The 12,612-nt window shown below is 35.9% G+C and overlaps 2 protein-coding genes across 11 annotated transcripts; one reads left to right on the top strand and one right to left on the bottom strand.

Moving 5' to 3' along the window:
• Positions 1-2,608, bottom strand: LOC136232304 (glucan endo-1,3-beta-glucosidase). The gene is made up of 3 exons (XM_066021381.1): positions 1,565-2,608; positions 446-770; positions 1-356 (listed from the first exon to the last, which is right to left on the bottom strand). The coding sequence occupies exons 1-3, from the start codon at positions 2,606-2,608 to the stop codon at positions 196-198; spliced, it is 1,530 nt and encodes a 509-aa protein (XP_065877453.1). The 3' UTR covers positions 1-195.
• LOC136232303 (pentatricopeptide repeat-containing protein At4g11690-like) lies at positions 2,603-10,640 on the top strand. 10 transcript variants are annotated; one of them, XM_066021377.1, is made up of 6 exons: positions 2,716-7,858; positions 7,971-8,050; positions 8,224-8,458; positions 9,523-9,918; positions 9,996-10,111; positions 10,204-10,640. In XM_066021377.1, the coding sequence occupies exon 1, from the start codon at positions 2,879-2,881 to the stop codon at positions 4,601-4,603; it is 1,725 nt and encodes a 574-aa protein (XP_065877449.1). In that variant the 5' UTR covers positions 2,716-2,878; the 3' UTR covers positions 4,604-7,858; positions 7,971-8,050; positions 8,224-8,458; positions 9,523-9,918; positions 9,996-10,111; positions 10,204-10,640. The 10 variants fall into 10 exon arrangements, with proteins under 10 accessions (XP_065877442.1, XP_065877449.1, XP_065877452.1 ...); XM_066021370.1 differs by having other exon boundaries at positions 2,603-2,741; positions 2,859-8,458; XM_066021380.1 differs by lacking the exon at positions 7,971-8,050 and having other exon boundaries at positions 2,716-5,236.
• The last annotated feature ends 1,972 nt before the right edge of the window (positions 10,641-12,612 follow it).

Raw genomic sequence — 12,612 nt, 5'->3', positions numbered from 1 at the left:
TAACTTCAACAACCATTAGAGTTCCCATTTCAAAATTTCTACTAAAATACATATTACCATTAAAAAAAATACATACACTAAATTTGGTCCAATGCTTCAAGCCTACAGTCTATAGGTATAAAATACCAATTAAAGCCAAACCCAAAACAATAAATACAAAAAAAGAAAAGAAAAGAATAATTAAACTAAAATAGCTCAAAATGGAAGAAAGAGGTGAAGATTTACGAAGAACAAACAACAACACAAAACAAGCAAATCTTTGGCACCACACCATAATCCCATGGAGCCTTCTGCCACCGACGACTCCTGTGCCATCTTCTTGGGTCCGTCAAAAGGATAATTACATGCCTCGTAACCTGCACACCCATTTTTTCATACAAATTTTAGTAACTAAGATCAGACTCAGAAATGTCTCTACTACTGCCTAACCAATTTAATTGCTTACTTGGATCAGAGGTGGTGAGGAATCCGGTGTGGTTGAAATCACAGTTGTAGTCATTACCTCCAAACCTCTGATAGTACGCATTCATAGCATATGATGCATGTGACCGCACCGTATTTGGATTGAAACAGGGCCCACCTGCTTGTATAGACTTGCAATCTATTCCGCTGCTGCACACGTAGTCTATATTCTTCTGCAACGCTTCATTGCTTGCCTCTGCTTTTGGCACGCACCATTTCCCCTTTGAATTCGGACTTGATGTTGGTCCCTCCGCCGTCGGACTTGATGATGGTCCATCTGCCGTCGGACTTGAGGATGGTCCCTCTGCCTGATCATTCAACCAAATGGACGGTTATCATTTTGCAAAATCTATAAATCAAAACTATACTGCTTTTTATTTTATTGATATTTGTCATGTCGGTAAAAATAAAGAGTAGGGCCCGAAAAATATCTCTCTCACACAAACATGCCCTTAAGTCATCAGTTTATTCATTTTTATTTTTATTTATCAAAATTAATGTTGTATAGGGGAAAAGTTTAAATTTAACCCTATAATAGGTTAAATTTTAAATCTTAAACCTACTGTTTATAATAATTAATGAAAAACGAAAAACAAATTCTTTTATTAATAAAGATGTACAGTTTTCTTTTCAAAAAAAAAAAAGTACAGTTTCAACTTACAAGCATAATATGGACATGAAATTTCACTAATTAGCAAAATTTAAAACTTAAAATTGGATTTTTCTCAAAAAAAAAAACTTAAAATTGGATTATGTAACCCAAATCTGTTATTTCCACTAATGATATAACTAAATGTAAACCTTATTACATAAATTAATAATCTTTAAACCAATTATAAAAAAATCGTAGGCTTTTTAAATCCGGATTTGGAGAGTAGGAACATGAATTTTTTTTTTTTTTTTTTTGACTCTATTCACTTAAAATAAAAGAAAGAAAATATTTTGTTTGAAGTGTTTGATTACAAAACTTCCTTTGACCTAAATTGCTCTTCTCTTATTAACAAGAAGTCAAAAAAAGAGACGCCTAAGTAAAGAGGAAAAAAAGGTAACGTTAAACCCGATAAGGAAAGAAAGAATTGAAATTGGGAATGTAGCAAAGTACCGGGCCACTGCGTAAAACGCCAACGTCGTAAACCGGATTTAGATCCGGCTTGAATAACCCGAAATTGCGCTCCGAAACAGTCGGTTTCAGATTCTCATTGAACAATGAGAAAACGTACGTCTCAAATGTCCTATTAGGCATCAACGGCGTTCCTTTCCCGGAGTTCACGTGCTGCACGAGGTTCCCGTTATACGACATCGCATTCTCCAAGCTCACTCCAGGTTGATTCGGATCTCCGGCCGAAGGCCAACCCGTCTCCGCCACCATAATCTCTACGTCCTCATAACCCAGTCGTTTCATCGCCGAATAAACTGCATCAAGCTGGGCATCGAACATGTTAGTGTAATTCTTTCCTGTGGCCGAGTCAAAAACCCCAGCGTTTGGTTTAAACAGCGCGTAGTTCAATGTCTCCTCCCTGAAGCCAAAGTGCGGGTATGGATTCACCATGAACGGAGACTTCGTTTTGCGATGAAAGTCGAGAATCGGAGCGAATATTCTCTGATCGTAGCCTTTACGAAACCGACCAGTACTCGGTGGCTCAGATGTGGATAGTATGCCTAAAGAATGAGGCGTGGATACTTGAATATCAGTAACATTAGAGAGTTCAAGAGCTGTCTTCAGAGCTTTCATGGCCGGTAAAGTATGCGCTATTAGCGATTTATCAGAAGTAGCCATGATCTCGTTACCCACTGCGATGTATTTGATGATAGTTTTGGGATGAAAAGGTAAAATGTTAGCTGCGATCCATGCCTGAGCAGCCGGAAGTTTAGCCAGGGTAGGGATATCTCCGTTGCCGACGGTAACTGTTACAGAAATGCCGGTGTTGCTGAAAGCACGAAGAATATCAGGATTGGCGTCGAAGATCTTGACACGATCTATGGTGGTTTGCGATTTCAGGAAGGTAGCAACTTGAGAGGGAGGAGGAAGGTTGTCGGCGACGGTACCGTAGTTAACGCCGACTGAATAGGTGGTGGCGATGGCGGTGGCTGAAGGAAGAAGGAGGTGGAGAGAGAAGAAGAGTAGGAGAAGGGAGATATTTGCCATTTCCAAATGAAAGTGGGAGACAGAGAGCAGTTGGTGGAGATGAAGAAAGCATCGAGTAGAGGAATTAATGTGGGGTCCACCCTCGTGTGTAATTTTTTGAACTAAGCTTTAAATGGTCTTCAATAGTTGTGAGGTACAATCGTTTAATTCATTCAAAGGGAAGTTAACGGAATATTTTGACGCTTAAATCAGTTTTTTATTATTTATTTATTTATTTAATTTAGAAATTGAAACCCTCGTCTCCCTGTAGTTTCACTTCAACATACAACGATGCAGCAAGAAAACAACCGCCGGGACTTGACTCTGATCGGAAAAATGGTGAAAATGCCGCCGCTGAAAGCTCTCTCCGTCTTCCATTCCTCGATTTTCCGTGGTATGTATCCCTGTCATCAATCTATTTCCTTCCTTGTTTACTACCTCCTTAATTCCAACATGAAATTCGATGCCCAATCTCTCATTCTTCAATTCCTCTCTAACCGAATCTCCTCACCCTTCTTCACTGTTGCATCTCTTCTTCACCATCTAACACAAAATGTCTCGAATCAAAGCCAAACAATCAGTGCCCAACTGTATGAAGCAATTGTCAACACTCACATTCAATCTTGCCTACCAGAAGAAGCTCTGTTCTATTTCAATCAAATGGTTGATAAAGGACTTGTCACCGAACCAAATACATTTAATAAAATTTTACATTCTTTCGTTAAAGCAAGCTATTTTGATAAGTCCTGGTTGGTTTTTCATGAAGCCAAGCAGAAAAAAATCAAATTGGATGTTTATAGTTACGGAATAATGATCAAGGGCTGTTGTGAGGCTGGTGATTTGAATAAAGGTTTTGAACTATTAGCTCAATTGGAGGAGATGGGTTTTTCTCTGAATGTTGTTGTATATACTTGTCTGATTGACGGTTGTTGTAAGAATGGTGATGTTAAAAGAGCAAAAAATTTGTTTAATAAGATGGAGGAGCTTGGTTTGGTAGCTAATCAGTATACTTACTCGGTTCTGATTAATGGATTCTTTAAAAGTGGTCTGAAAAGAGATGGGTTTGAGTTGTATAAGAAGATGCAGCTTGATGGCGTGTTGCCGAATTTATATACTTACAATTGTATGATTAATGAGTATTGCAATGAAGGGAACACAGATAAAGCCTATGAATTGTTTGATGAAATGTCTAAGAGAGGGGTGGCAGCAAGTGTTGTTACTTATAATACTTTGATTGAAGGGTTATCGAGAAACAAGAAGGTTGGGGAGGCGGAGAAGTTAGTAGATCAGATGAAGAAAGCTGGGATCTTTCCAAATTTAGTGACATATAACATGTTGATTCATGGTTTCTGTAGTGTCAAAGAGTTGGATAGAGCGCTAATTTTGTTTGAGCAGTTAAAGTCAAATGGTCTAAGTCCATCTTTGATAACTTATAATACACTAATTCAAGGGTATTCTAATGGTGGAAACTGGGTTGCTGTGAGTAATTTAGTGAGGGAGATGGTGGATAGGGGCATTTCACCTTCTAAAGTGACATATACAATTATGATTAATGCGCATGTTCGGCTAAATGATGTGGAGAAAGCATTTGATATGTATTCTTGTTTAGAGAAGGTTGGGTTGGTTCCTGATGTGTATATGTTTGGGGTTTTAATACAAGGGTTGTGCATGAAAGGTGAGATGAAAGAAGCATTAAAGCTTTTTAGATCAATGAGTGAGATGAAGTTGGAACCAAATGATGTGATATACAATATGATGATTAATGGTTACTGTAAAGAAGATAGTTCTTTTAGGGCTTTGAGGTTACTGGAAGAAATGGAAGATAGGAAATTGGTTCCAAATGTGGCTAGCTATAGTTCCACCATTGGAATTTTGTGCAAGAATGGTAAGTGGAAAGAGGCTGAGGTGTTGCTTAAAAAGATGATTGAAGTGGGATTAGAACCATCAGTTTCCATCTATAACTTAATCTCTGAAGCTAAATATGGTTTGGAATTGAGGACTTCAAATACTGGTTGAATGTAGAAGCAGAAACAGGAACTGGAGAGGTTATGAAAAATCACTCGCTTCTCAGGAACATTAACCCTCAAAGGTTCTTTAGATGCAGCCTTCAATGATTGTCCTTTAAGAACATATGTCCTGTGGTAGTTTTCGTAAGAAGTTTCGTATGCTTGAGTCGCTTAGCTAGCGCCCCTAGGAAATCCCTCGTCAGCACACACCCAAGTGCAGGGCCGTTACCAATCACCAACTCGTTCGCCTTGTCTTTCTTGAGAAGATGAATACCCCACAGAGCAGTAATCATTGAAGATAGGCCAGGCGAACAAGTATGCATCAGCAGATTCCACAATTTCGGCACAGAAAGCAGTACTCACAGCACCCCAGTAAGTTCCATTGAAGTGGGGATGGTTGGTGCTCTGGAACTAGTCCTTTAGCTGATGGCATCACAGCTACTGCATAACCAGAAGCATCAGCTAGTTCTACAAGGGTCTGATGATCTGTTAAGATGTGATCAACCCCAACCAAATGAGATTCACTAGACTCGGCCAGGGATGGACAACTCAACCACCTAGTCATATTGTCCAACAACTAGCAACTATAGCAAGCAAGATAGGAGCAAACTGATTTGCCGATTCATCTTTAGATAAGCTTTGAGTATGTACTCACTATAGAGTTCAAACATTTAACCTCATGCCCTTAATTTATCACCAGGATACAATCGGACATTTTTTTCAACTTTTTTTCTCTTGGTTTTTTACCATTTTCTTTTTTGGTCGGACTAAAAAATAAATCTTGAAAAAAATGGATTTGAGCTTTTCTATGTTTATAAAGATAAATCTTTCTTACTAAAATCAGCCAAATTTGTTTAGGTGATAAATATTCAAAACAACAATTCTAGTGGTTTTTGCATTCTAACTATTGTAGCACTCCGACATATAAATACGTGGAGAAATTACCAACAATAGCTTGTTTTTAAGAATTATTATATCCCTTGTACCACATGTTATTTCTTAAATACCACGTGTTGAAAGACAATTTTTAAGTGCATTTGTTTATCTTTTGAAAATACCACTTTCTTGTCTTTTCTCTTTCTCTTTTTCTAATTTTTTTCACCATGGTTGTGGCATAAGCAACAGAAAACAGGTAAGTGAATGAGTTTGATTTGTTATTCTTCTGAGCTTCATTGTTATATGGTTTCCTTTATGATTTCGTTTTCTGTGTTCTTTCTTATGGGTTTCGTTTATTATATGAGATTGTTGGTGTTCGTGTTCCGTCTTCTAGTTTCTCCGTATGGGTTTAGTGAAGCCATTATCTTGGATTTCCTCAATGTGCAGCACCACATCCACATGTATGTCGATAGTTTTGGAAAGCATGAAACTATGAACTTGGGCAGGAACAGTGTTATATAGCAGATAATAGAAGTAATTGGCTTATATTTATTTGTGAGTCTGTTTTATTTGTTGAATTCTTTTATGGATTTTCAGATGAATTTAATCGTCTCAGTGTGTACCCTAAATTCCTGAATTATCTAGAACGCAACGTGGTATCTGATTGAACTGAAACTAATAGATTGTATGGCAGAACTGAAACTAATAGATGGAAAATACACACTAATTGTTAGTTCAGTGAAGAGAAAAGTAGGAAAGTGTGAATTGTTGATTTTTTTGTCAATAGAAGATGCATATAATCATTGACAGTACTTTTTTGCTCTTGATAACTCTGTCTTGTTGTTTTGACCGATATATGCTTTCTCAAAGTTGGTTTTGTATGACAGAACTGAAACTAATAGATGAAAAATACATAATGATTGTTATTTCTGTGAAGAGAAAAGTAGGCAAGTGTGAATTGTTGATTGTTTTGTCAATAGAAGATGAACATAATCATTGACAGTACTTTTTTGCTCTTGATGACCTCTATCTTGTTGTTTTGACCTATATATGCTTTCTTAAAGTTGGTTTTGTAATCTGGGATCTCACCAAATTCTTCACATGGTAACTGACTGTCCCTAAGAAAAAGAGATGATGAGCACATGTGAACAGTTTCAACTGCTACACTTATCATGAGTCCTTTGCTTTCTTACTTTCAGGCACTTTCAGGCAATTCCTTTTACTTTGTTATTATCATCATGTACTTTGAATTTAATCCTTTATTTTTGTGGTGCACCAAATCTGTTAATCCTGCTTTTTAGTATTAGTTTTCCTATTTGCATCATAATCAGATCTACTATAACTAATTGAAAGAGACTTGTTCTCAATGGAATTTAGTAAATTTGTGTACTTGCAATTAGTTGCAAGTAGGGTCAAGATTTAGCACGAAGGCTTGCTCTTTTGCCTTTGAATTATTCCATTTCTGAATTCTAAATTACAGCCTATGCATCTAACAAAAAAAAATACATAATGACATCCTCATATTGTCCTATCCTTTTAAGGTATTTAACAGAAAAATAGCATTTAAGGACCCTAGGGCATGAAGAGAACAAATATGGAAAATGATATGACCTATTTTTAGATGTGACAAAATAATTACTTGTACAGAATCATAATACTGTGAATTTTATGAGTTTATCACATTGCATGTGAGAGCAGTTGAACAGCTTGCGAGATTTTTTATTTATTCAATTTGCATTTTAATGAACTTTTACTAATGATCATTATTGACTACATTATCGGTTCACCCTTTTATTATGAAATTTACTACTTTCTTTCTGCTATTCTTGAAACTGAGGCTGCCTTTTAATATTTAATTGGCCTCTTTTTTTATGATTATCCAATGTTATTGTTGACTCATTCACATGAAGTTTTCAAACTTGTTTAATGGGGAACATATTTCCTTGAATTAGACCCCTAAACCACATAAACCTTATAAACCTTTAAGCCCCCTAAACTCTATAAACCTTAAGCCCTACGAAGCGTGACAATGGTAATGCTGGTGTTGCATCTCTGTCTAGAAGCATATTTTCCAGGCTTGCAATGGATGCTATTTGTGATCTGTTAGGCCCAAGATATGTCTGTGCTTTTTCTTATAATGTTGTCTGCACCTACTATGTTTTGTATGTCTTTTGTTGCGGATGCTAGTGGTTACATAGCTATTTAGGACTACCAATCATGATAGATAGTGCCCATGCAGATATGAATATAGTGCATACTCAGTGGATCTCATCCCCCTTTCCTAGCAATTTCAGTAAGTACACTGAAGACTCAGCCAATCTCGTCTTTTATTTTAATGGAAAAAGCAAATCAGTAATATATGGATCCGGAACAACAACTTTTTTCACTGGTAATGATAACTTTTCTTTATTTGTTTTTGAATTGCACTGCCTGTTTTCGATCAATTCTTTATTTTATTGTATGTTGATTTTCAAATTTCTTACTTGGGTTGTTTCCATAAGTCCAATTTCTATTGCACGAGATAGACGAAGAGAGATTTCTCGCTAACCGTCGAATGTTTTAGAAGCAGTTTCTATCAAAGGTTAGCGAGCGGAACACTATATATATATAGGATGAAATCGTTTCACAAAATGTTATTATTGACAGCCCTGCCGCTGGTAGTGGTGAAAGCTCAATAGCTTTTCATACCTTTCATTGCAATCTCTTTACGTTGTCTCAATTCACAAACTAACTAGGAGAAATATTGTATTGCAGAGGTAGAGGATTCCACAAGCAAGACAAGATGAAGATATATCCACTTGTTGCAGAAGCGAGAAGAGCAATAGCAATAGAGCTATTCCATTGATCTAATAAGAAGGGAATTACCTTGCTCTAGTCAAGTAGCTGATTATAGGACAGGACCTAAAATAAGGACAATTAACGCATTTGATGACACGACTTATTGTGGAGAAGCCTACATAGCCCTCTAAAGAAGCTAGACGACTTAATAGTAAGCATCCTAAGCTAAGACTCTTTTTAGTTAGACTAACTCTTATTTTTCTTTCTTAGAAAAAAGAGATTGGATTTTTGCTTGCAACATTTGTGTCATGCCAGTATTGGATGAGCTTATTAAGGAACTAGTGGGTTAGAGTGAGTGAAAATTGAACTCCCACGAGAAAATAAGGAGAGCTTAAGAGTCACTATCATACCTGCATACATGCCTCTTTCAGAAATTGATTCCTTAAATGGGCTTTCTTACTTGACTATTTGAAAAATAATCAAGTAGTTAGCAAGGCTTCATGTTGAGAAAGTTAGGGATGGCCTTAGTCTGTAATAATGCAAGGCCAAATAATCTAGGTTTGCAAGTTCCAGAAAGGCGGAAAGGCATGGTTGTGCAGTCCTTATATATAACATTAGTTGAAGCTGGTGTTGCTGTTGCTGTTGTTGTACATTCGGGAAGTTAAATATATCACTAATGGGGGCGTTATAAGGCAAGGCTAACAAGATGATCTGAGTGGGATAGATTCAAAAAGGCATAATTGTTGCATTGTGTATTATTTGTTATTTTGTTGTTTTACACAAACTGATGATGAACTAAGGCTTGATAGAACTGGAAGACCACCCTGTGACTTCTGACCTAATTGTCACGATTCAAACCTTTTTGTAATTCAAGGAAGCTGTTGTTAATATATGACACTCCATTGGGCATGTAGCTATATTGTAACCTTTATTCATACATAACTTCAGCTTATGAGCTGTAACAAAATTGGTTGTATGAACTCATGTTGCGCCTGTAATCTTGTTGAGTTTGGCTTACTTTTGGAATGCAAGCAAGAACCTTATCTGCAGAAACATAAAAATGAAATAGCATTTATCCTTCATCATGAATTTTGGTGTTCCTGGTTTCACCACAAAATAATTTGATCCTTGAATTGGTCAAACTTCAGACAAGTTCACACTTATATGATTTACAACTTTCAGTTTCTCTTCTCATCCTCATCTGCATATGTTCTTAATACATAATATTACAAGAAACATCAGTTGCCTAATGGTTTTCTGTGTACGTTCTGCCAGGTTTGATGATATGGATAGTATATATGCATCTCCTGAGGATTTTAAGAGCATGAAACAGAGGGATAAGATCAGAGGATTTTGGTAGATGTCACCATATGGGGGTAATTGAAATTACTTGTTAATTGTAATACTCAACTTATAGGACTTGTTACGGACGGGCCCAGATGGGGAAACATGGGTGGAGGTGCAACTCAGTTGATAATGCCATTTGTGTATGACTTGATTCACAAAGCTGGTGCTACTCCTTTTACTGCTTGGAGGATTGCTTTTTTCATCCCTGGTTCTCTTCATGTCATAATGGGTATTTTGGTCTTGACTCTAGGCCAAGACTTGCCTGATGGAAATCTTGGTTCTCTCCTGAAGAAGGGTGATGTTGCTAAAGATGAATTCTCCAAGGTACTTTTATAATTTTAATGGTCTTCAATTATGATAATGATCAATCAAAATACTTAATTTTTTTATATATGTTTCAGATTATGTGGCATACGATTGCAAACTACAAAACATGGATCTTTGTGCTTCTGTATGGATACTCTAAGGGTGTTGAGCAATCCATAGATAATGTGATTGCATAATATTTCTTTGACAGGTACTTTATAATTAGCACTTAGTTTGATGATTAAATATATAAGATTAATTAAGACATATAATTAACAAGGTGTTCATGAAGTGAATGTCCAGGTTTAACATGAAGCTACAGACAGTAGGAATGGTAGCAGCAGCATTTGGAATGGCAAACCTTCTAGCTCGGCCGTTCGGAGGATATTCATCTGATTCAGCAACAAGATACTTTGGAATGAGAGGAAGACTTTGGGTTCTATGGACTCTTCAAACAATGGGAGGAGTATTCTGCATATGGTTAGGATGTGCTAATTCACTTTCACTAGCTATGATGATTTTCTTAGTAGGAATGCTCTTTTTCTCAGGACTAGCGATTCTGTAAATGGCTCGTGTCCCTTATCATCTTCATAAGGTGTTCTAATAGGATTTTGATTATTGATCAACTGTTGAAGCTCATTGATATTTATATTTTCATTAGGTCTAGTTATGTTTAACATCCTATTGTAGAGAATAGTTTGATAGAGTAGTAATAAGTATATCTCAGTTTTTTTTTTTTTTTTTGTGTTCGTAGTAATATACAACTAGTTAAATACTTGAAAATACTGTGAATTTGTGAATATTGAATCAAAGATTGTATATATATAGCAGATTAATTAATTACCCTACATTATTTTTATTGATTTTGCATTTAATTTCAGTAATACATCAGGATCAATTTCGATTACGGTAAACAACCGAGGATAACAAATATTATTTACCGGTAATTACAGTAATACAAAAAAATTGAGCAAGTTTAATTTGAACCTGCTGATGTAAAATTGTTAAAAACAATAACATTAGACGCTAATACAATTAACATTACCTACGGTTGCAGAACAACCAACTCTAATGATTAGAGCATTGGAGTCGGTCGTTAAAACAACCGACTTTAATGCTTTTATCATTAGTCACGGTTCTTCTACAATCGACTTCAATGATCAGAGCATTAGGGTCGGTTGTTACGAAAGATCGTGGCTAAAGCCCCTTTTTAGCCACGGTTTTTCGTAACAACCATGGCCAAAACATAGGGCATTAGAATCAGTTATACGTAAAAACTGACTCTAATGGCCCTTTGGCCACGGTCGAACAACCGTAGCTAAAGACGCCAAGCATTTGCCACGTCCCCTTTTGGGCACGGTCGTACAACCGTGGCTAATGACAATAAACGATCGTGGCCGTAGGCCATTTCTATACTAGTGACCTATTCATGTCTAACTTGTGCATATATGTCGTATTATGTAATGAACAACTTATTCCTCTTTTGAAATACAAAGTAGACATCTAATGCAAATGAAACCAGATCATGATAATGAGTTCACACATATTCATACCTAACTTGTTTGTCTAACTTGTGCATATATGTCGTATTCTGTGATGAACAACTTATTCCTATTTTGAAATATAAAGTAGACATCTAATGCAAGTGAAACCAGTTCATGATAATCAGTTTATATATATTCACGTCTAACTTGTGCATATATATCATATTATGTAATGAATAACTTATTCTTATTTTGAAATACAAATTTATATACTTCATTACTTCAAGTAGATATTTAATGCAAGTCAAACCAGGGCATGTTAATCAGTTCATACATATTCAGTTCAAATTGTTTGTCTAACTTGTGCATACATACTAATCAGTTCTTATATATTCATGTCTAACTTGTTTGTCTGATATTTAATGCAAGCCAAAACAGAGCAAGCTTAATCAGTTCATACCTATTCAAGTCATAACATAACGGTCTGCATGTACATGCCTCGTATCAGAGCATGCTATTCAGTTCATACATATTCAAGTCAAACCAGAGCATCCTAATCAATTCATACCTATTCAATAGAAACCTCTTAAAGCATGATCTCAGTGTATGATATATCAGCTATATAAAGCTATCAATTCTCTAATACACAAATGACCAATATTAGTGTTGGATAACTCAAACAAAAATGAACAAATCACTTTATATGTATCCCAATGATTAGCCCAAAGATTATTGTTGTCCAGTTGCTATAAGCTTGGCCAGGTTTACCAAGTTCATATTCCATTAGTCCATACTCATTTTCAATCTATCACATATTAAGGGAGAAGCCAATAAATACCATTTTAATAAACACATTGGTCTATATTCTTATCATGTTGTTCTTATAAAGAAGATTAGTTTACCTGGGACATACTTATAGCATTGTTAATATCCCTGCAAAATCATACTTAGTCAGTTCATAATCTCTAACGTTAATAATATTTGCAAACAAAAAGAGCAAGATCTACCTTTCTCAACATCACCGAAAATAGCTTCACGAAGTATATTGCTAACATCAAGTAATTTTGAGTGTATCTAAGAGAAATACACATCTGTAATATGAATTTAAAATGCAAAATCATTTCATATCTATGATAATGACCCATCATTTTCATTGGTAAATCTGGTGATTATTATAGGCATCTAAGAGAAAGACTCAACCTTTTCATTAGTAAGTTAAACAATTAAT

This window comes from Euphorbia lathyris, chromosome 6 (genome assembly GCF_963576675.1).
Source record: "Euphorbia lathyris chromosome 6, ddEupLath1.1, whole genome shotgun sequence".
Classification (NCBI taxonomy): Eukaryota; Viridiplantae; Streptophyta; class Magnoliopsida; order Malpighiales; family Euphorbiaceae; genus Euphorbia; species Euphorbia lathyris.
The sequence above is the reverse complement of the archived record's forward strand: the minus strand, read 5'-3'. Positions and strand labels throughout refer to the sequence as shown.